At 44.7% G+C, this 22,582-nt stretch overlaps 1 protein-coding gene across 1 annotated transcript; it reads right to left on the reverse strand.

The window, feature by feature from the left end:
- Nucleotides 1-5,257: 5,257 nt before the first annotated feature.
- Nucleotides 5,258-21,960, reverse strand: kcmf1 (potassium channel modulatory factor 1). The gene is made up of 7 exons (XM_080476599.1): nucleotides 21,766-21,960; nucleotides 13,762-13,929; nucleotides 13,534-13,673; nucleotides 9,782-9,883; nucleotides 9,518-9,701; nucleotides 7,657-7,951; nucleotides 5,258-6,900 (listed from the first exon to the last, which is right to left on the reverse strand). The coding sequence occupies exons 1-7, from the start codon at nucleotides 21,779-21,781 to the stop codon at nucleotides 6,636-6,638; spliced, it is 1,170 nt and encodes a 389-aa protein (XP_080332725.1). The 5' UTR covers nucleotides 21,782-21,960; the 3' UTR covers nucleotides 5,258-6,635.
- Between the last annotated feature and the right edge of the window lie 622 nt (nucleotides 21,961-22,582).

The raw sequence follows: 22,582 nt of genomic DNA on the forward strand, positions 1-22,582 counted from the left end.
TTGAATATTTCAATGGTTTAATCCGCGTCGAGCGGGAATCAGAACCTGGTCTCTGGGCCACCGGCAAAAACGTCCCATCTGTAAATATTTGATTTGTCGCCACGCCGTGTCCTTTCCTTCGTGCTCGTTCATATCGCCAGTGAAAATACAATCTTTTTTTTTTTTTTTTTTTTTAAATCTGCAGAGAATTTCTTATAGAGAATAATAATCTGAAAAAAGAAAGCAGAGAGAAGTGATCTCCTCTTTCCTCTCCACTGTGATGGAGCTCACAGCGAGGAGACGTCACCATCGTCCCAGCAGACACTTGGCTCGCGTGGCGGCGGGAGGTCAAAGGTCAACGCCGCCGCCGCCTCCTCGTCCTCTGACTGACTGTAGCCTATGTTGATCCCGCTTTCAGATGAATAACTGTGACTTTGCATCATGAATAGTATATTATTTTGAATGTAATCTAGAAGGAGGGGGGGGGGACTTTTTTTGAATGTACTTGAACCCAGGGTGGGGGGTGGGGCAGGGGGCGGGGCTGGACTGGGAGGGGAGGGGCACAATGAGGGGTTTTTTGTAAATATCTGGTAAAAAAAAAAAAGAAAAAAGATTTTCATTCCTGTGCAGAAAACAAATTTTACTTACTGTGTGAATATGAAGAGAGGCACGTGGATATGCGAGTGTGTGTGTGTGTGTGTGTGTGTGTGTGTGTGTGTGTGTGTGTGTGTGTGTGTGTGTGTGTGTGTGTGTGTGTGTGTGTGTGTGTGTGTGTGTGTGTGTGTGTGTGCGCGCGCGCGCTCTCCTGGCAGATTTAATCCTGCTTTAATCAGCCAGTTCTGTCAATCAATTCAATGCTTTGTGCATCATGTGAGTAGCTTATCCACAATTAATGGAAATGTTCCTTGTGATACTGTGTATTTAATAAAGGTGGTATGTCTTACAATACCAGGCGTGCACTCGGGGGGGTCTGTCACTTCTCACTCTGAACGAAGACACTGCAACGACATAGTGGAGGAAATATCGTGAAAACACACACACGTAATGAAGACAAGTCAATGCTACAAATATATTGAATTTAAAGATCTTATAACATTTAAAAATAACACGTTAATTTGATGAATTGATCTGAAATGTTTGATCCTTTAAAAACCATTTAAAGTAATTAACACAGTTTTGTTTCCTTCCGGGGTTTTTTTTTATTGATTTTTTTTCCCCTCCCTCACCAGATCAGCATGAGCAGCGTCTCTGGGCGCAGCACTGTGACTACAGAGCAGCATAATACCCCCTGGAATAATATGAAAGCAGAAAGTTTCACTATAAAAAGTTTCCTGAAAGTGAAAGTCATTAGTTTTACTTTGAAAAGCTCAATTTAACGACCACAGAAGTAATTCTGCAGCAAAACAGCAGGTTGCCATGTTGGCTGACCAGGAGCCACCAAACTGCTAAAGCTGGAGGAAATACTGGTAAAATATTAATTTCTCCTCTTTCTCTCTTTCCCTGGTTCTCCTGTGTGTGTGTGTGTGTGTGTGTGTGTGTGTGTGTGTGTGTGTGTGTGTGTGTGTGTGTGTGTGTGTGTGTGTGTGTGTGTGTGTGTGTGTGTGTGTGTGTGTGTGTGTGTTAAATTTTCTTAAAGGATTAAACGTTTCAAATCAATTAATTAAATTAACGCATTATTTTTGACAACATTAGTAAAAAGAGGTTTGACTTGTTTGTTCCAGGAGTCTCTGGACTCTTGAGCGCCCCCTAACATCAGGAAGAATAACTGCGTGTCTCACTTGTATCTCTTAAAATTGTCTAAATCATCATGTTATTGATTTTTATTACAATACAAATGGCTCAATTATTGGCCTGTAATACTTTTAAATTGGCCAAAATTATCTTATCCGCTTCATTACATTTAAAATATGCCGAATTATTATGGGACCAGCTTTTATAATATTTGAAATAGATAATATTATTACATTATTGACTTTGTTAAATTCAAAATGGCCAAAATTATTGTTATTGGCTTTATTGTATTTAAAATGGCCGCATTTATTATTTTACTGGTTTTATTATATCATTTTTGTGAAAACTTAAATTTCCTTACACACGGCTTATTTGACGGCGTGTGTTTGGTTTTCTAGTCCGCTGGTGAACGAAATATCAAACATTAATAATCATCTTCTAATTACAGGAATTATCACTATGGACATGTGACTTTTAACTCTAACAATCAAGTGAGCAGAACTGATGATACATATATTCTTGAATAAGTGTGTTTTGGACAATTTGAGGCTTCAACCATCAAATAATGTTCATATTTGATGCCTTCATAGTTTGAACCAAGCACAGTTCATCAGCTGAGCTTCAAAAAAAAAACGATGACATAGAACAGCCGTCTCAAAAGTCAATAGTCAACAATTTTATAATTACATTTTTGGGTATTTTTCATGAATTTGGCATTTTATCAAATTTCAAGGTAAAAAGAAAATTTGACATTTAATTATTTTACTGCCATCAAATATCACATCACTTCATTAAAACTGATTATGATTTAATAGTGCAAAGAATTTGTATTTTTATCTCCTTTAAAAAGTGAAAATAGTATAAAACATGTTGCTCTGTGAAAAGTGAAATAATCACATTTAGTTTATTTTCTTATATCCAATCAAACTTAGTTTCAGCAATAAGCTGTGAGTTTTATCACGACACAGACGTGACGGTGTTCCGTTTGAAACTACCAGGTGAGTTTCCTGGTCAGTGACCCGTTGGTTTCTCCTCTCCAGGAACGACTCGGAGTCGACATGTGTTGTTGCTTCTTCTTTAGAAAGGACCAGCAGGTGTCGGGGGGGGGGGGGGGGGTCCCACCAGATCCACTCGGTCTAACAATAACTACTGCTGAGTGGCAGCGGCAACCGGGGGGCCTCACACACACACACACACACACACACACACACTTTGGGGGAGGGTGAAGCCTCCCGCCCCCCAGGCCGCCAGCCGGGCCCCCACCAGGCCACTGCAAGATCCCATCCTCCACTAATCCAACCGCGAATGGGAAGGGAGAATCACACCCCCCCGCGAGCGCCATGCCTGAGGGAGCGCGCCACCCACATTCCAGCCGTACTCACCCAGGACCAGGGTGAGACCCCAGCGGGAGGTGCCCCCCGCCCCCCCCCGTGGAGTGTTGGATGCATGTAGGGGTGTGTCTTTGTGTTTTGAAGAGGCGGATGCAATGTGTGTGTCTAAGGTGCAGTTTAAAATTGGGGGATAGTGGGGCCGGGGCGTTCTACCGCTGCCAAGTGGTAGAACGCCGAAAGCGGCTTACCCCCTCAAGACCCTGCGTGACTAGGTGTGGTTAAAATTGTGGGTGGTGCGAAGTCGGGGGAGGACCCAGACCGCAGTTAAGTAGCCTGGACCCCCCACCCGAGGCACCGCCCCACGGTTCCCTATTGTAGAGTGAAGTAAGGTGAGGTGAGGTAAGGTCAAGTCCCCCGTCGCGAAGACAGGGCTGACGAGCAGGTTTTAAAAGATTCAAGTCTTTACCATCATTATAGACGATTCGTCTCGTCTGTGTGTTTCTGGATCAGCCGCTGAACTGAAGTGATGAGAAGCAGAAGGACTGGACAAGAAGTCCGCTCTGGAATTAATCGAGTATTTTCTAAAATGTGCGTCTGATAAGAGAAAGAGCACCGTTATGCAGAAACACAAATCCTGCACAATCACCTTGGTTTTATCGCGAGTCACGTGGCAATACTCGCCAACATGTTTACATGACAACATGTCAAGTGAAAACGCAAAATTTTCGTTTCAAAAAGTTTCGCATTTTGCAGAAAACAATGTAGTTAGCATGTCTGGCCACTAGTAGGTGCTGTTTAGTCATGAAAGCACACACACACCCAGCACAGTGGGAGAACACGGACATTCTAGTGGACGGACCAAGTTGGATTATTAAATATTACGGTGACTGTCAACGGTGAAGTCCAATTTCCACGGAGCGAGTGTTTTCGAAAAGCTGCGATATCTTCGTTTCTATGGAGACGGAGTCTGATCATTTTCAAAAAGTTCAGTTTTTTCCCCCTTTTCGTGATGTGTTTTCTGAAAGTTGCTTCTCTCCCCATTCCCACAAAGTTTGAGCATTTTTGAAACGGTAAGTTCTCCCTGTTTCCACCGAGACCGAGCCTGAGCGTTTCCCCCCCCCCCGTTTCCATGGAGACCAAGTCGAAGCATTTTCAAAAAATGCTTCAAGCGCCGTTGTCCTGTGAACAGGGACTCAAAAACGCGACGGAAAGTTTTACGTTTTCACTTGACACTGCTGTTGCATAAACAAGGTCTTATTCAAGCTCGGCCTGGTGTTAAAATCTCTGGTGTGGCCAAATACTCCACGGTACACAACCAATCAGTTATCAATACCGGCCCAGTTCATCCGCAGGACGTAGTTTCAGCACCTCAGAGCAAATTCATACGAGTACTACTTCATTAGAAACAACTCAGCTTTGACTGCGGCTTCTCGGGAAGTGGTTTGGTAAGTTAACTTAAGGCAACGGAAAAAAAATGTGTTTACAGCAAAAAATAGAAAATGTACAATCTGTGGCACCAAAATAATTAATATCTTTTATAATTTGCTTTTCTGGGGTAAAACAAGGAATAATGTTTTCATGTCAGAATCAGTTCAACAATCCCAAAATGATCATCTTTCACTGTAATGACCTTGCACCATCTTAAAAACTATTCTCCAGATCGTCGCCTTCTTAAAATAATCGCCCAAGTCATTTTTTTCCCAGGATACACAAATAAACGAGCCGCATGTTGAATACATGATATTTTTCTAATTCTTTAACTCAACAAGAGAATGACAACAGATTATGATCTGTTTAACGATCTGTTGATCTAGGCAAAAAAAATCTCTTTTCTCAAAAAATGACAGTCCATTATTTTAAGAAGGTGACAATATGCAACCTGTCACGTCGATGGTTTTGTATTTATTTGTGTTTGGATCAAATCATTAATTGAAAAGAATAACAGTTTCTTTAAAAACAAAATCAAATTGAACCACTGCCGGGGAACAACAGGACATATTGGGTTAACTAGGATTTCCACAGTTAATTTTGATGACCTTTAATGACACAAATCAAGTCGCTTCTTCTGAATAAGCTCGAAAATTGAAGCTTTAACAGATTATATTTGGTCTAAATCAGCAACACTTCAATAAAAGAAGGTCAGACGTGGCAAAACGCCGCCATTTGCATCGACAGATTGTTTCTGAAACAAACACACAGGCTGCACGAACCGCCGTGATGTCTCGCTCACATCAAAAGCTGTGCAGTTTATATTTATTGTAATCTAAATTTACAATTAAAAAAAAAAAAAAAAAGTCCATGTCTTTAAACCATTATGAAAGTTCACGCACAGAAAAAAAAAATCAATATACATGTCATTGTATTTTTTTTTTTTACAAAGAGGGTTAAAGTATAGGCATGAAGGTGGCACATCAAGGCTCCAAAGAATCAAGAAATCAAACATGAATAAATAGAAAGTGCTAGCTTTAGCAAGACAAAAAAAAACAAAAAACGAATATCTTGTCCTAAAAGCAAAAGAATCGCAGATTGAGAAGAAAAACCATTTGGTGAGATGCGGAGCGCGGCGATGAGTACTCGTCTATAGACGAAGCCGTTTCGTGGAACTAAATATGAACATCTTGTCTTTAGAAGAGAGTTCTTAATTTTATCTAAAAAAAAAACCAAAAAACAAACAGCTAGCCATAGCTTGATTATCCTTGTAGTACCACTTTATTCCACAAGATGGTACAGTGAGTCAAGAAATGAGAAATTCCAACAACTAAGAAACAGCGACTCACTAACCATACATACTGTACCTTTAAGCTTAATGAATCTTCAGCTTCGAAAAAAATCAATAGTCGTGGCAGAAAAAAAAACCACCAAAAAAACAGCCGCCGGCGAACGCACTGCAGCTGATCTTCGGTTTCATTTTAATACTCCTTCAAAGAAAACTTCACAAAATAGATCTGTTAGTTAAAATTCCGTGTGTCAGTTTCACGAACTACGTCAATAATCCTGCATGTTTAACCTTTAAGAAAAAAAATAAGGGGTCAGCTTTGGGATTTTTACTTATTTTCTCAAAACAAAGAGGTCAATAAAGGTCATGCACGCCGCAAAGAACTGCATGCAGCAGTTATGGTAACCCACTGAAGCACTTTTTATTAATTATAATTCATGAACACACAGCAGCTGGGTGGGAGGAGCCAGCGCCGCCTCCACTTTCTCAACGTGAAGTATTTCTACGCCGCCGTTTGCGTGTCACAGGAAGCAACGGTCTGCCACAGCCGCCTGTAACATTCTGGGAAAAGAAAAAAAAAAAAAAAAACGCTATGTGGACTGATTATCAACTTCATATATATAGATTTTATATATATTTCATATATTTCTCTTGTCTTGCTCACTCGCACATTTATTCCACTTGCTCTCATTTATTTTTTGTTTACAGTGTAACAAAGATGGTGACAGGCCTGAAATTACAATCACCGGAAAAACAAACTCAGAAAATGGAGGGAGGAGGAGGAGGAGGAGGAAGAGGAAGAGGAGGACTGCTGCCGTTTTGCTGTCCATCACTGACAGTTGCAGCACAGAGGACACAGTCTGCCCGTCGCTCGGACATCAAAGAGGCGGCGGCGGAGGCTCCTTCCCCGTAGAGCTGCGCTCGCGGAGCTGCAGGTTCTCCAGCGCCACGTCCAGGGGCATGATCTCCACGCAGCCCATGGCCCCAAAGTCGGCGAAGTCCCGCCTCTCGTCCTCGTCGGAGGAGGAGCTCTCCTCACGCATGAGTGTGGAGAGCAGCAGCTCCTGCACGAACAGGCTGCGGTCGGCGCGCTCGCCCTCCAGGAACTGCCGCTCCGCCTCCGACATCTTCGGCTCGTTCAACCTGGAAACGATAACATACAGCACAGCTTCAGCTCCAGTGGGTAAAATCAGGCCCAAATAACCTGGAACTATGAAAAGAAACTTTTCCTTTGTTGTGGTGGCAGTGTATGAAATGTTGTTATTGGGAGACGTGTGGGGGTGTGTCGATGATGTGTGGAGGGGTGTCAGTGACGTGTGAGGGGGGGGGTGTCAGTGACGTGTGGGGGTGTGTCAGGGACGTGTGGTGGTGTGTCGGGGACGTGTGGGGGTGTGTCAATGACGTGTGGGGGTGTTTCAGTGACGTGTGTGGGGGGGGGGGGGGGGGGGGGGGGGGGGGTGTCAGTGACGTGCGGGGGTGTGTCAGGGACGTGTGGTGGTGTGTCGGGGACGTGTGGGGGTGTGTCGATGACGTGTGGGGGTATTTCAGTGACGTGTGTGGGGGGGGGGGGGGGTGTCGGAGACGTGTGGGGGTGTGTCAGGGACGTGTGGGGGGGTGTCAGAGACGTGTTGGGGTGTGTCAGGGACGTGTGGGGGTGGTGTGTCGGAGACGTGTGGGGGTGGTGTGTTGGTGACGTGGGGGAGGCGTGTGGGGGTGGTGTGTTGGTGACGTGGGGGAGGCGTGTGGGGGTGGTGTGTTGGTGACGTGGGGGAGCGTACACTGTACTGGGTAGGTGGTTATGATGTTGTGGCTTGTTGGTGAACAATCCCGCCTTTGGTTTTTAAAGAACTGATCATACAAACACATTTCGATTGGTACCATGTCCTCGGCCTCGCTCACCGTGCTAATAGGAACTGGGAGCTGTGGGACGAGGAGGCGGGGTTGCTCTCTCCCGCCGGGACGCTGTTGGCAGTGGCTGTGCTTGGCGGGGGGATGGCGGTGCCGGCGTTCCCCGGGTTGTTTCCACGCCGCGTGGTGTGGCGGCCCGTTTCCACCTGCTGCCGTGCCGCCTGCGCCTGCTGCCGCTCTAGCTGCAGTTGCATCTGGAGCTGCTGGAGTTGGGAGGCTGACGGCCCCGACGAGTTGATCTGCCCCCCTGCTGCACGCCGCACCCCTGACAACTGGGACAACAACTCTGCAGGAGACAGGAAACAGAAAACATTGACGCCCCCGAGAGGATAGAGCTCAGCAAAAACCATCTCTTTTCTCCCAACTGTCTTAAAAAGTTTCCCGTCCACACGGGAAACTTTTGCGTCCATACGACACCACGAGAACTACTGAAAACGATGTAGTACATACGCCAAACCTGTAGGTGGCGCTGTAACACTGCCACAGAAATACACCAAAAACAGAGGAAGAGACACGGAGCATCGTCCAAAGCCGAGGCGGCCTTTTTAAAAAATTTCTCCACTCAGGAAACTGATTTAAATTAAATTTAAAACAAATTCAGGTTCTTCGGGTTCCGTGTGGATGATCGGCTAAAAACGATGTGGTTACATGAAACGGTTTGGTGTGGACAGGAGTGAAAACAAGTGAGCACAGGACACAACGCTGCTCGGAGACGCTGAAAATTCTTCGGAAACGCTCCGTCCCCATGGAGGTTTTCAAACATTGCCCCATTTTCATGGAAACGCAACTTTTCATCTCAGTGGAAATGAGGAAAGCATTGCTCTTCTGAAACGCTGCCAATGCACGCCACAGCCACAGGAAATAGTGCACATGCTCAGTGACGGGCAAAAAAGAACGACGGGGAGAAAACAGGTGGTTCAGGCTGGTGTGGAAAGGGTTTAAACGATGCCCAGAGCCACAAAAAACACAACTTTTTGAAAACACTGCGACTCCGTCTCCATGGGAACGAGGAAAACGCTGCTACTGCACATGTGCGCTACGGCCGAATGTCCACGTTCTCCCAACGTCAGTGCTTAGAGCGGATTGTTGTCTGCTACGGGTGCGGCTGCTTTCACTTCGAAAAACAAACCGCAGCGCCCCCTCGCTGCCCGGCAAGCTCACTACATCGTTTTCAGCATTTCTGCCGTTTCCGTGGAAACAGTTTTGTTTTGAAAACGTTGCCGTGTAAATGCGGAAAGTTTTTCCAAATCAAAAACGATGTGAACCGTGTTCACGGGGGATAAAATAAAGAGGACGGCCTTTTTCACGGTGTACAAGCAATGAAAGCTCAAAGTCGCCGAAGAAGTCGTCTCCCCAAAACAAAAACGAGCAATATATATATAAATATATATAGAAACAAAAGGACATAAATGTGTATAACACCCTTTTGAAAAACAGATTTTAATTTCATAAAGTGTTTTGTTCAAAGAGGAATCATGTATTATTATTGTAAGATAAACACGACAGCAACGGTTCCCAACCTGAGGCCTGGGATCCCCTGAGCGACGCCACACATCACAAACATTTAAGAAAAGTAGAAAACTCCACCCGTCTGGGCTCAAGTTGGAGCTTTTAATCATCAGCGGAGGAAGAGTGACGACAGAAACAGAGACGTGATCCAACGGTCTTACTCAGGTTACTGAGAGTTCCACCCACGGAGTCTGTCACGGTGAAGTGTAACCCTGATTTACTACGTTTGGGAATCATTCTTTAAAAGGACAAACATTAGTTTTGGTGGCAGCTCGGGCTTCGCGAGAGCGGGTCTGTGTTGCTCGTTGCCGAACCAGAAACTCTGAAACTTGATGTGTCTCACCTGCGATGGGGTCCATTGCTTCTCTATTACTGGGGGTATAAGTGGAGCTCTGTGACGAGGAGGAGGAAAGCCCCCCCGTGGAGCCGCTGGTAAAGTGCATATTAGTCCGCCGTGCTCTTGGGCCGCCCAGTCCTCGCCCCGGGTGAAACATCCTGCGGACGTGCCGGACGCTGCTGGACTCATCGTGAACGGGGGGAACAAACGTTAAGACTCAAAACTCGCCGCTCGTGATGTAACGCATGCCAGAAAGACAGGAAAGGATATTAGGTCTCGCGGCGCTCTGTGTTCGAGGGTGAGGTGAGCTGTGAAGTCATCTGTGACGTGGTTCGGGTCCCCTCCTGGCAAGGCAGCGCATATCGGACAGATCTGAAAGGAGAGCGGCAGAGATCATTCACAGGAAGCAGCAGCAGCAGTAAATGTTCCTCAGGAGTCCAACAAATCAACGTGGTGTGCCTCAGGGCTGGATCCTGGGGCCCCCGTGATTTCTGTACATCACCATCAGGCCCGTTGTTGCCATCTATGGTGTCACTTTGGTTCCATTAGAGAACTTTTCAAAAGCTCAACTAGATCAAGAGGCGTTGGGCCTTGTTTACAAAAAAACAAAAATCTTTAGTAATGTTTTGAGCGTCCAACAACAGTTCATGGAGTCACTGAAAACACAACTTTTTGAAGAAAAAAAAGGGCTCCCATGGGGGAATTTTTCAAAAACTTTCTCTCTGTGGAAACAGGGAAAGTGCAACTTTGGTGAAACATTGCTATTGCACACCACGGCTGTAGTAAACAGTTCGTCTGCACATGCTCATTAGAGACATCAGAACAAAGTTTCCTCCATGATGTCATGACGCCCCGTTCATATTCTCCTGGACTTGGTACTTTTATTTTGACAGTCATAGCAATAACAATCCAACTTGGTGGTTTTATTTTGACAATCACCGTAATAACAATCCAACTTGGTGGTTTTAGTTTGACAATCACAGTAATAACAATCCAACTTTGTACTTTTATTTTGACAGTCATAGTAATAACAATCCAACTCAGTACTTTTATTTTGACAGTTATAGTAATAACAATCCAACTTGGTGGTTTTATTTTGACAGTCATAGCAATAACAATCCAACTTGGTGGTTTTATTTTGACAATCACCGTAATAACAATCCAACTTGGTGGTTTTATTTTTGACAGTCACCGTAATAACAACCCACCTTGGTAGTTTTATTTTGACAGTCACTGTAAAAACAATCCAATTCGGTCGTCGATTGCAGCGATTGAAACGTTTGCCATTTCCATGTAAATGGTATTGTTTTCAAAAAGCTGCAGTGAAAATGCAAAACTTCTCAGAAACAAAAAAAGCAAAGGATTTTCACTTGAAACTTGGCCATGTAGACGCGGTTTAGGGCTGAACGATTTTGGAAAATAATCTAATTGCTATTTATTCCCTCAATATTGCGATTGCGATTTAATATGCGATTATTTTTTCAAGGTCTTCTCGTGTATTTTTCAACAAACACATGCAATATATCAATGTGTATTATAATAAACAATATCAGATTTATTCTACATAAATTGTTCTTTCTTATAGTCGAGGCTCATATTAAGATAAACTCAAATGAAGCATGTATTAATATGAAAGACAGTTTATTTATCTTCTACTTCAATTACATAGAAAACTTACTAAATACTGTAACTTGCAGTCTTGTAAGTGTTCATCACAACAAGCCAACCGCTTGTCCATTGTGCTGATCAAAACCCTAAACCAGGCTGGGTCACTATACTAATGCAGGGCTGGACATTAAGGATCAAAGTATTTGTGTTCCATGTGGACAATGAGGGGGTCTGAGTGACGTCATCATCTCATAATAAACTAGTTCTAGCTTTAGAACCTCAGAATGACTTTATTAATCCCGGGGGAAATTCTTTAGCAAGGCAGCACCAACAGCAGTGTTTCCAGCTGGAACGCAACACAAATGATTGGGACTATTTTCAGGGAGTTTAGCGAGGAGTAGGACGCAGCTTCACAGAGGTGTGAATCGTCTGCTCCAGCGGAGGAGCTGCTGTTCATTGTTTAGATGTCAGTGCCGTTCTCCTCGGAGAGATGGAGTTTTAAAACGCTGACGTCTGGCTGCAGAGCGCCGCCTCGCTGGACTACGGCTTTGCTAACATCCACCTTGCTGCGTTGCTTTGCTAACATCCACGTTGCTGCGTTGCTTTGATAACATCCACGTTGCTGCGTTGCTTTGCTAACATCCACGTTGCCGCGTTGCTTTGCTAACATTGCACGTTGCTGCGTTGCTTTGCTAACATCCATGTTGCTGCGTTGCTTTGCTAACATTGCACGTTTCTTGGCTAACATTGCACATTGCTGCGTTGCTTTGCTAACATCCACGTTGCTGCGTTGCTTTGCTAACATCCACGTTGCTGCGTTGCTTTGCTAACATTGCACGTTGCTGCGTTGCTTTGCAAACATCCACGTTGCTGCGTTGCTTTGCTGACATCCACGTTGCCGCGTTGCTTTGATAACGTCCACGTTGCCACGTTGCTTTGCTAACATTGCCACATTGCTTAGCTAACATTGCCACGTTGCTTAGCTAACATTGCACAGGGCTGTGTTGCTTTGCTAACATCCACGTTGCTGCGTTGCTTTGCAAACATCCACGTTTCTGCGTTGCTTTGCTAACATCCACGTTGCTGCGTTGCTTTGTGGTGTTTTGAGTGTAAAATCCGTCCAAACAGCAACATGTTGTCATGAAAAGTTGGATAGCACAATGCTACTTCCCTAGCCTGCTCGCTGGCTAGGGAAGTAGCCAGCGAGCCAGCAAACTGTGGAATGGATTTCCTGACTCATTCCTCCTCGTCTCATTGAGACCCGCCTCCCTTCAGGAAATCCAGTCCACAGTTTGCAGCCAGCAAGCAGAGCAGCAGCAGGGAAACACTGTGGAGTCATTTCAGTAACAGTGAAGCAGACGAGGATCATGGATCAGAAATCTCTGATCAGTGAATTACGTTGATATCAGAACCCGATCCCGGATCGGATCCATCCCTAAAAACCAGGAGCCCGTTCAGACAAGGTGGGCAGATGATTCACTTGCCCGAGCAAAGCTTTTACCAGCCCCAGACGGTCGGACAGTCCTTAATGTCCAGCCCATTAAATGGGCATCATATCTTTCACTATGAACTCCATTATGGCCTGAGGTATTTCCACCTGCCGCTTCGAATTATGTCCATAAGGAGTAATACTGCTGCTCTGCTCTGCTCACTCACCACATATATGTGGGCGCAGGACAAGCAGGACACACGCAGGACACACGCAGGACACACGCAGGACACACGCAGGACACACGCAGGACACGCAAGTCGTCACGTGACCAGATCACATGAGCAGTCAAATCGCAGCCCTTGCGAGAGAACATCCCGTTTTATCATATCGCGATATTATCGCAAATGCAGCCCTAACGCGGTTTAGCTTTTCTGTTCACATCTCACTGTCATGACGGGTAAACTGTAACGGCACAAACTCGTGGAGGCAGACGTCAGATCCCCAAACACGCCCAATCATTTCTTCAACCAATAACAACACATGCAGGTGCTGGTGCGTTACCAAAAACACAACGCCAACTAGTGATCTACATTTACAGCGCTTCACATTTCTGACGGTGATTATCAAAACGTTGCTGTCTGCATGTGTTGCTTTTGTAAAATTAATAAAAAACTACTTTCAGCAGATGGTTTCCATGGAACAAATCTGAAATTTGCTATGAAGTGGCCAAAGCTTTGAGTGACACTGAATTTCCACGAGCGTTAACGAATTATTGCAGGAGAGATTTAAAGTGTAACTTAGAAAAATAGTTCCATTAACTGCATTGGAATTCTTATAAATTTTTTGTTGATAAACCTCAATTTCCCAGTTTCTTTATTTCAAGCCTTCATATAGTAGACGCCGTTGTCCCGAAGACACCCTGAAAAGGACAGCAGTGATCCACAGCGGCAGACGACGGTGAAAACATGAATGCACTACTCACCACCTCCGTGGAGGTCTCTGAATGCTCCGAGGTGACGTGATCCTGTAAGGACGTCTCTGTGAAGCCCATCTTGCCACAGTAAGGACACGTGAAGGACTGTGGCTGCTCTACTGAAAACGTGTCTCCTCCATAATACAAGTCTGACCGGTGAAAGAAGCAGAGAGAAGCCATTCAGGTCGTTTCCACTTATTATCTTTCCGTCCACGCGGGTTTCGCTGGCGTCCTTACCGTAGTCTACCCGGGTCAATATACACTGCATGGGGTGCTCTGTGGTGTGTCTCGTGGTGGTGGCGCCGCTCTCGTAGCACGACGCACACAGGTCGTAGTCGTAGCAGATTAAACACTTGAACCGTCGTCCTCTGAAGTTGCCTTTCAAACACGCGTCGCAGCTTACACCTGCGGAGAGAGAGAGCACATGAATCTGACACTTCGGCTATAACTTTCTTATAAGAGCGTCTGCGGGGCGAAGAGACATGGCCTGTCTCTCGTTCTCCAGCATGAGGTGTGGAGCAGCACCACAGCCACAGAAGAAGAACTTTTCCTGCACACAGAAAACTGTTCTTACAACAACAGTTACAGGAGCCTCTGCATGATTACTTGTTTCATCCGATCAGCCTTATCAATCCATTAAACCTTATTCACAACGTACTATTAATGCTCCACTGAAGACGAGCAGAATGAGACAAAACAAGGAGGGGTGAGGAAAGTTACACGTTCAGTACTTTTTGAGCAATGTCGTCATGTAAACAGACCCCCCACCCCCCACGAAAGCTACGAACGTTTTCCATTTTCACTTGAAAACATCCATCCATCCATCTTCTCCCTCTTACCCATTTCCGGGTGGTGGGGGTGGCAGTCTGAGCACCGTCACCCAGATCACACTGCACCCATTAAGAACCTTTCCTACAGGTGGTGAGCCCACAGGAATGTGGCGCCCAGTGTGGGACATGAACCCTCTACCTTGGGATTGAGAGTCTCATGCTCTACCAACTGAGCTGGCCGGGGGCCATCACTTGAGAACACTGTCATATAAAGGGGGTCCTGGTGACTGCAAACCGTAGTGCGCACTAGTGATGCACCAATACAATATTTGGATCGAATATCGGCCCAATATCATCAAAGGAGATGGACTGGGGATGGAAAATGCGATCTACTCTATACCTGGGGCAATCCTTTCTCTTTGAATCTACTGCGATGGCAGCTACGTCATGGAGCAAAGGACAGAATCATTAGCAGACACACTGCAAAGAACAGAGATATTTCACAGTAGTAGCTCAAAAGCTATAAAGACTTCTCAGAAAATAGCATCGGAACAGTATCAAGTATCGGCTGATACTCAAAGGCACTGCGTTTGGATCGGTATCAAAACTGAAAATGCTGGATCAGTACATCTCTAGTGCGTGCATTCCAGAAAGTGTGCATTTGGATGCTATGGAAGTTGTTCTCACATAGTAAAAAAAAAAAAAAGCAGCAGTCGAATAAAGAAACAGCCTGAACAGTGTTGTCTTACACATGTTGAGCAAACAGGAAGGTAAATATGCTCCAAAACCACAGAGGGGAAGGGATAAAGAGCAGGTCGGGGGCTGTACCAGACGGCTAAAAGGACTCACGACTCGTACGTGAAGACTTTTCTAGATTAGAAAGTGACTTTTATGGTTTTCTTACAATGACTTGGACTGTATTCAGTGGCTCTGAGCACCGATGTCGTGAAATCTGACTCCTAAAATGTAATTAAGGGTTTGCATTAGGGCTGGGTGATTTGGCCTAAAGTAAAAATCTATGAATTTTTGAAGCAAAATTAGAATTTTGATTAGATTTTCTTCTCAATGCACTTGACTGCGGACATCAGATATATTGTCAAAAGTGCAACTTTATTGCTGTGATTGTCCTTGGAGATAAAATGCATATAAACAATCCCCAAATAAAACGTAAATGAGGCTCAGTCATTCAACAAATTCAAGGTTTAAGCAAAAGTGCAACAGCAAATACCGAAACCCACGAAGAACGGTAGAACGGAACGCGGAAAATGTAGAAAAACTGTGTGTTTGTGTGTGTGGCGACTTGAATTACCAAAATAAAATCTTTTTTAGCTACAAATTTGATAAATCGATTGAATCGATTTTTTGCCCAGCCCTAGTTTGCATCCTCTCTGGAAAATGCTGTTGTGTTAAAGTCGTTGAATGCCTGGCTCACTGCTCTGCACTCACACCTACTTTCTGTCACACTGACATTTTCCCTACATGGTTGAAAAAAGAAAGAAAAAAACTTCTTTACTTGGCAAACATTGATCCGGGTAAACAAGCAGGGAGGGGCGGTCCTCTGACATTACAGGACCAACACAATTAAACCCCAGTTAACCTGGACAAACACAAGACGACTATTACATAGATTAGTAATCACCTTGATCCACTTGGAAAACAACGACAAGTACTACCACTTTATGGACACATCAGTCAACGGTGGAGTTGTTTGTTTAAATAAGCTCAGATGTTCCATTCAGATAATTTCAGAGGAGCTCTGTACCGACGATGCACTGATTTACCAAATTAAATAAACACCCTTTTCAGCTTCAAATATAATTAGTCAGACAGAAGTTCTTCATGTGTAAAGGAAGTAGTCTCGGTCTTACTAATTCTACTGTTTCCTTTACCCGAGATTGTTTTTGAATTGTCCATAGAAATGTGCATTAGTGAGTGCTCCTGCGTTTTTATTTAGGATTCAGCATGAATATCCTGAAGTCTTTTTGTAAACATGACTTCTAGATATTCATGCTGAATCCTGTCAGGGTGAGAGCTAAAGTGATGTAGTGATTTACACAAGTCAAAGCCTCTGGCCTGACTTTCTTATAGTACCTCGACTTATAGGTTCAAATAGAAAAACTAATTAGGCCCCATTTACATGCCTGTGTTTCAAGTGAAAACGCATCGTTTTTGTGTTTTCGTTTCAGAAATCTTTTGAGTTTACATGGCAACGTTTTGAAAACGACGTCTGCTTACGCTGAATTGGCAGAAACACTGAAAAACACGGAGTCTCTGTCCACACGAGCCCAAATCCCATCGTTCTTAGAAAGTTTCCCGTCCACATGACACCATGAAAACTCCTGAACACGATGTAGTACACATGTCAGGCCTATAGGTGGCGCTGCCACAGAAATCCAGCAGAAACAGAGAAGAAGACATGGAGCATGAAATAACATAGACAAGGACAAATCCAGCAGGTGTCATCAGCAGCTTCTGCAGCTCCACCTGGAGCAGGTAGTCCGCCATGCTGTTGTTGTTCAGTGACGTTAGGGAGAGGGAGGCGGGGTTATAGGTCAAGAGGCGGGGCCATGACATCATCGTTTCAGCTAATGTGCGTCTTCTCTGTCCACACGTCAAAGCCGAGGCGGCGTTTTCTAATTCCTCCTCTCTGGAACCCCGTTCGTAAAAAACTAAAATTTGCAGGCTTCTAAAATGCTGCGTGGACGATCGGACAAGAACGATGCGGTTACATGAAACGGCGTCGTCATGTGGACGGACTAGTAGTTAGCATGTTGGTCCACTCGTTGTTGCTGTTGATTGTTTTTGTAATGAAATCACACACACACGCACACACAGCAGAGAACAATGAGCTCTAAACATCAACACTGGGAGAACGCGGACATTTTAGTGGACAGACCACCAAGTTAGATTGTTATTATGGGGACTGTCAAAATAAAACCACCAAGTTAGATTGTTATTATGGCGACTGTCAAAATAAAACCATCAAGTTGGATTGTTATTATGGGGACTGTCAAAATAAAACCACCAAGTTGGATTGTTATTATGGTGACTGTCAAAATAAAACCACCAAGTTAGATTGTTATTATGGTGACTGTCAAAATAAAACCACCAAGTTAGATTGTTATTATGGGGACTGTCAAAATAAAACCACCAAGTTGGATTGTTATTATGGTGACTGTCAAAATAAAACCACCAAGTTGGATTGTTATTACGGTGACTGTCAAAATAAAACTACCAAGTTGGATTGTCATTACAGTGACTGTCAAAATAAAAGTACTAAGTCCAGGAGAATATGGACTGAGTCATGCCACCACAGAGAAAACTTTGTTTTGACTGGCTCTACTGAGCATGTGCAGAAGAACTATTTACTACGACCGTGGTGCAAATACGCAGGAGCAGTGTTTCAGGAAAGTTGTGTTTTCCCCGTTTCCAGAGTCAGAGCTTTTTCAAAAACTTGTGTTTTCAGTGTCCCCAAGCACCGTTGCCGTGTAAACAGACACTCAAAACCCTACAAAAGCCTTCAGTTTTCACTCAAACGAGTCCTCAGCCGTCCTCAGGTGAGAACTCCTCAAAATGCCTGGACAAATATGTTCAAACGGGAGACAAACGTGACAAATATGTCTCCGCTTTCCTTTGAGCGATGAAATGAGATGGAAATGACACATTTTAGTCAGGTTCATCACACTTCACGGTGTTGGCTCCATGCGAGGTGTTAAAACCTCGATGTGGACCACTTGTCTTTCCGAAGGACGTGGGAAACCAAAGCACTAACACTGGGATTGGAAGACGAACCAGACACCTGACTGCTGCAAGTGAGATTATGTTGCGACTAAAACAGCCAAAATGACACGTTAGACACAGTATTAACTCAAGTTATCCACTGGTTTGTCACAATCTAATTCTCTGACCAACGTACGCTATAAAAGCCACAAAGTTAAAACAACAGAGCAGCTTGCCATAATCCAGCGTTAACAGTCGGAACTGAATCGGAAAAATAAAACCTGACTTATCCTCCATGAAAGGACAACAGAGACATTGGGTCACCTTTAACATCGTTCTTTAGTAGATACCGTGACGCTGCAGTTTGCATTATGGGACACCTTGGTAACTTCCAAACACCTGGCTGCTCGGCTCCAGAGTCAAAACAGCCAAACATTACAAGCGGAACACTTTATTCTTGTGGTTTGACAAGCCAAGTTTGTGACTGATTGACACGACAATAGTGGTGCAGAAAACTGTGGTGAGAAAAGTTAGAATAGCACGAGCAAAGGGCAAAAGATCTATTCAATTGATTTATCGAATTTGTAGTTCAAATCGATTTTCATTGTGCAAATTTTTCGCATTCTGTTCTACCAATCCTTGTGGGTTTCCGTTGTTGCTGTTGCACTTTTGCTTATACACGGTTAAAGCTTGAATGGTTTTTTACATTTTTTTTTTTTCAATAGACGCAAATCCTCGACTACCCCAAGTCTCCACCTTCACAGAAGTCCTAGACTGGGTCCAGTACTCGCCAGCTCATCCTCCGATAGGGTGGGTAGGGGGGCTTGGTGGAACAGACTGAACACAGGCAGTATTTTTGCTGCTCAAGCCAGTTGAAGTAGCAGCAGCTCCATGTCACTGCACAGTTTAAGGCAACGAGCCTCCAGACATCAGTTGGAGGGTCAATCTTTGAAAAAGACGGCCGAAAAAATACCACCCAGCCTGCAGAAAGATTCTAATTTATGTGTTCAGTAGAACCTGGGACCAATAGCAGACAAACAGTCGAGCACAGAGGTTTTAACTGTAATTTATCATGTCACAATGAAGTATTTAGTAGTCCACAGTGTAGTATTTAGTAGTCCACAGTGCTGTATTTAGTAGTCCACAGTGTAGTATTTAGTAGTCCACAATGTAGTATTTAGTAGTCCACAGTGTAGTATTTAGTAATCCACAATGTAGTCCACAGTGTACTATTTAGTAGTCCACAGTGTAGTATTTAGCAGTCCACAGTGTAGTATTTAGTAGTCCAGTGTATTATTTAGTAGTCCACAGTGCTGTATTTAGTGGTCCACAGTGTATTGTTTAGTAGTCCACAAGGTAGTATTTAGTAGTCCACAATGTAGTATTTAGTAGTCCAGACTGTAGTATTTAGTAGTCCACAATGCAGTATTTAGTAGTCCAGTGTAGTATTTAGTAGTCCACAATGCTCCAGAACGTATTAAAAACTCACTGGACTTCAACACATAAAAACAACTTCAACGGATTAAGTGACGCTTTTGAAAGGTAAAACAACGTATTTGTTATTATTTTGACTTTCTAATCCTGAAGTTTCATAACTTTTGATGGTTCAGAAAAAAAGTTGACTGAGGAGGAAGAGGAGGAGGAGGAAGAGGAGGAGGAGGAGAAATAAGTGACAGGATTTGATTTGTTATTGACCAATATAACAAAAATACATGACACACATTTACCAGATTATTAAAAAAAACATGTATATGGATAAAAAGTGAGTAATACAATAAATATGGTGTGGGAGTAGGTAGTATGTAGTAGTATGGTAGTAGGGTGTGGCGGCTCCAATCTTAATATTATCAAAACTATTTCAGACCAAGAACAAACTTAAAATATATATTATTATTGCTTCAGATTGAAGAGTATACAGAGCTACACCTTCCCTGAAAGCTTCATTGAGACATCTTGACTATTGACTATAAAGTTTTTGGTCACAGATTTGTGTACTAATTACCTTTAAGAAAACTGCACTAATTCGTAAACTTCTTTGGCCTATAAATTCCTTATTTGTTAAAATATCTGAATGGTTCTGGTGTCATTGTCTTGGTTCTGTCCTGCTCTTTCCAGTGGGACCAGCGTTCAAACAACTCTGCTATTAAGATGATGAGACACTTTAAGAACTTCTGAGGGAGTTAAATTAAACAAACATCTGCTGTGGCGAGGAACAGCCGAGGTTTCGACATTAATAAAGAGCGCCGTCGAACAGCCAATTCACACGACAGTGCTCTCAAGTGAATAAACGCAAAACATTGGTTTTGGGGCGTCCGATTACCCGACAACGGTCACTGAAAACAAACAAACAAACAAAAAGAAAACACAACTCTTTGAAAACGGATCCCAAGGTGGAACTTCTCCGACTCTGTCTCCGTGGAAACGGGGGGGAAAACACAACTTTTCTGAAACGTTGCTACTTCACATGTGCAACAAGCGACAGCACCCGCTCCTGGACCAACATGCCTTGATGACGTAGTCTCTGCCATCGCCATGGAAATGGACTTTGTTTTCAAAATGGTGGATGAACGTGAAACTTTTCTAAAACGAAAAAACAATGCGTTTTCGTTTCAAACACTGAATAAACAGGGTCTAATGACATAATAGTCAGAATAATCATAAACACCCAAGATTACTAGACTGTCAGGAACGTGTACCCCCTAGTTAGTTCAGTAATGGGTAAATAAGTATTTCAATGGGGGTTGGTCACGTTACAGGTCACGGTGGGCCGTTGCTCCCCTCAGAAAGAGAAGAAGAAAGTTGTGTCTGTGTAGCCTCTGGATTACAATCCCTCCTGTGTGGATTAGAACACATGGAGGTAACTTCTGGAGGGGTTAAAACAGACTGACCGAGGTCCCCCGAGCATGACCTTTGACCCCAATCTGCTCCCAGGAGCACCTTGTGGCTGCCCACAGCATCCTAAAGTCCTTCGTGCAACAGTAACTTTTGGTAGTAGGTTCTAGCTTTCAGGGTACTTTTATAATACCGCGAAGAAGAAGAAGAAGAAGAAAGTTGTGCCTGTGCAGGACCGAGACGACAGCCTGAGTGGATTACAACACAGCCCGGTGACTGCTGAAGGGGGTAAAAGGGGACAAACACCTGGCCAGCCTGCTGTAACCGTCCAGTGGGGGCTAAAATGACAGTGACAATGCGGACACGCGTTCCCCCTGCTCGGTTAAACTCTCGGTTAGTGAGGGATTTGAGGAGGAGAGGCCGCAGACTTAGTTTCTGCTTCTTGATGACAGTGCATTAGCCAACAACAGTGCGACTGGACGGGACAGTGTGGCGCTAAATTACCTGCTGAAATCACCAAATATCCCCAACAGAAAACCGGAAGCTACACGAGATGTGCTGCCGTACACTGAAGAATGAAATACATTAGGCTACGAGTGCCAGAAAGAGGATAAATAAAGTCCCCAACTAGTTGGAAGAACTAGCTCCTGGTTAGCTCGCAGGCTAACGTGAAGCCAACGCAGTTCCCAGCGGCGGCTAACGGCTAAAGCTCGGAGCGCCGCGGAGCTACGAGCCGGTACTGGTTCATTCACGGGCCCCGGGACCCCTGTGGTGACAGCGGACAGAGCCAGCAGGGGACGAGCCCGGAGGGAAGCCCCGGAGCAGCGCGGCAGCCCCCGCCGGGACTTGGAGCGGCAGTTAGCGGAGCTAGCCGCGCGGCTAGCCGCTCCGGTAGCCGCCGAGCTGTTTATCCACTCACCCTCATGTCGGGACATCCTACAAAGCAGAGGCACAGCCCCGCCTCGGGTTCCCCAGCGCGCTCGACGGGCAGCGGGATCGATTCCGAGGCGCTGGAGTGAGTACAGCCTCCGCCGCCGAGTGTTTTTCCAGCAAAGATGGATCCTCCAGCAGCAGCAGCAGCAGCATACAGTTTGTTCTGCTTCCCTTCCCAGAGTGTCACTTCTGGCCGAGTGCTGCGGATGACAAGCAGAGGGCGCTGTGGCCGAGTACTGCCGGTGACCAACAGAGGGCGCTGTGGCCGAGTACTGCCGGTGACCAACATAGGGCGCTGTGGCCGAGTACTGCCGGTGACCAACACAGGGCGCTGTGGCCGAGTACTGCCAGTGACCAACAGAGGGCGCTGTGGCTGAGTACTGCCGGTCATAGACGTATACACTAGACGCCTCACGAATGACAGGAACATACGTCAGTGTGTCCGCCATCTTGTGAGGGGCATTTGTCAGGACTTCAGCAACAATACAGCATCACTGTTCTGCTTTTGGTTGTACAAACAGACAAAAGCTGTACAAAATCAGGACAATGGACAGCGTGGGATTACCTTCCACAGGTAGGAAAAACACATTTTTTGTTGTTGTCGTTGTGTTTAGCTCATATAACATTAACTTGGGACATAGATGAGCTGGAGCCGTGGGAAATGCTCTCTATTCCCTGGCTTAAGCTCGCCCTCAAACAATATCAATGTCTATTGGGTTCATCTAACGGAGGCTATTTTAGTTGCAGTGTGTAGAATATTACATTTCAAAAGAAATGAGTTGCTCAGAACCAGTCAGTGTACT

The sequence above is a fragment of the Lipophrys pholis genome (assembly GCF_963383615.2).
Source record: "Lipophrys pholis genome assembly, chromosome: 12".
Classification (NCBI taxonomy): domain Eukaryota; kingdom Metazoa; phylum Chordata; class Actinopteri; order Blenniiformes; family Blenniidae; genus Lipophrys; species Lipophrys pholis.

Coding starts and splice junctions, on each gene's coding strand:
- kcmf1 (XM_080476599.1), bottom strand. Junction 13,674..13,761: donor ATTGACCCGGGTAGACTACG/GTAAGGACGCCA, acceptor TTCACCGGTCAG/ACTTGTATTATGGAGGAGAC. Junction 6,901..7,656: donor TCCCAGTTCCTATTAGCACG/GTGAGCGAGGCC, acceptor TATCGTTTCCAG/GTTGAACGAGCCGAAGATGT.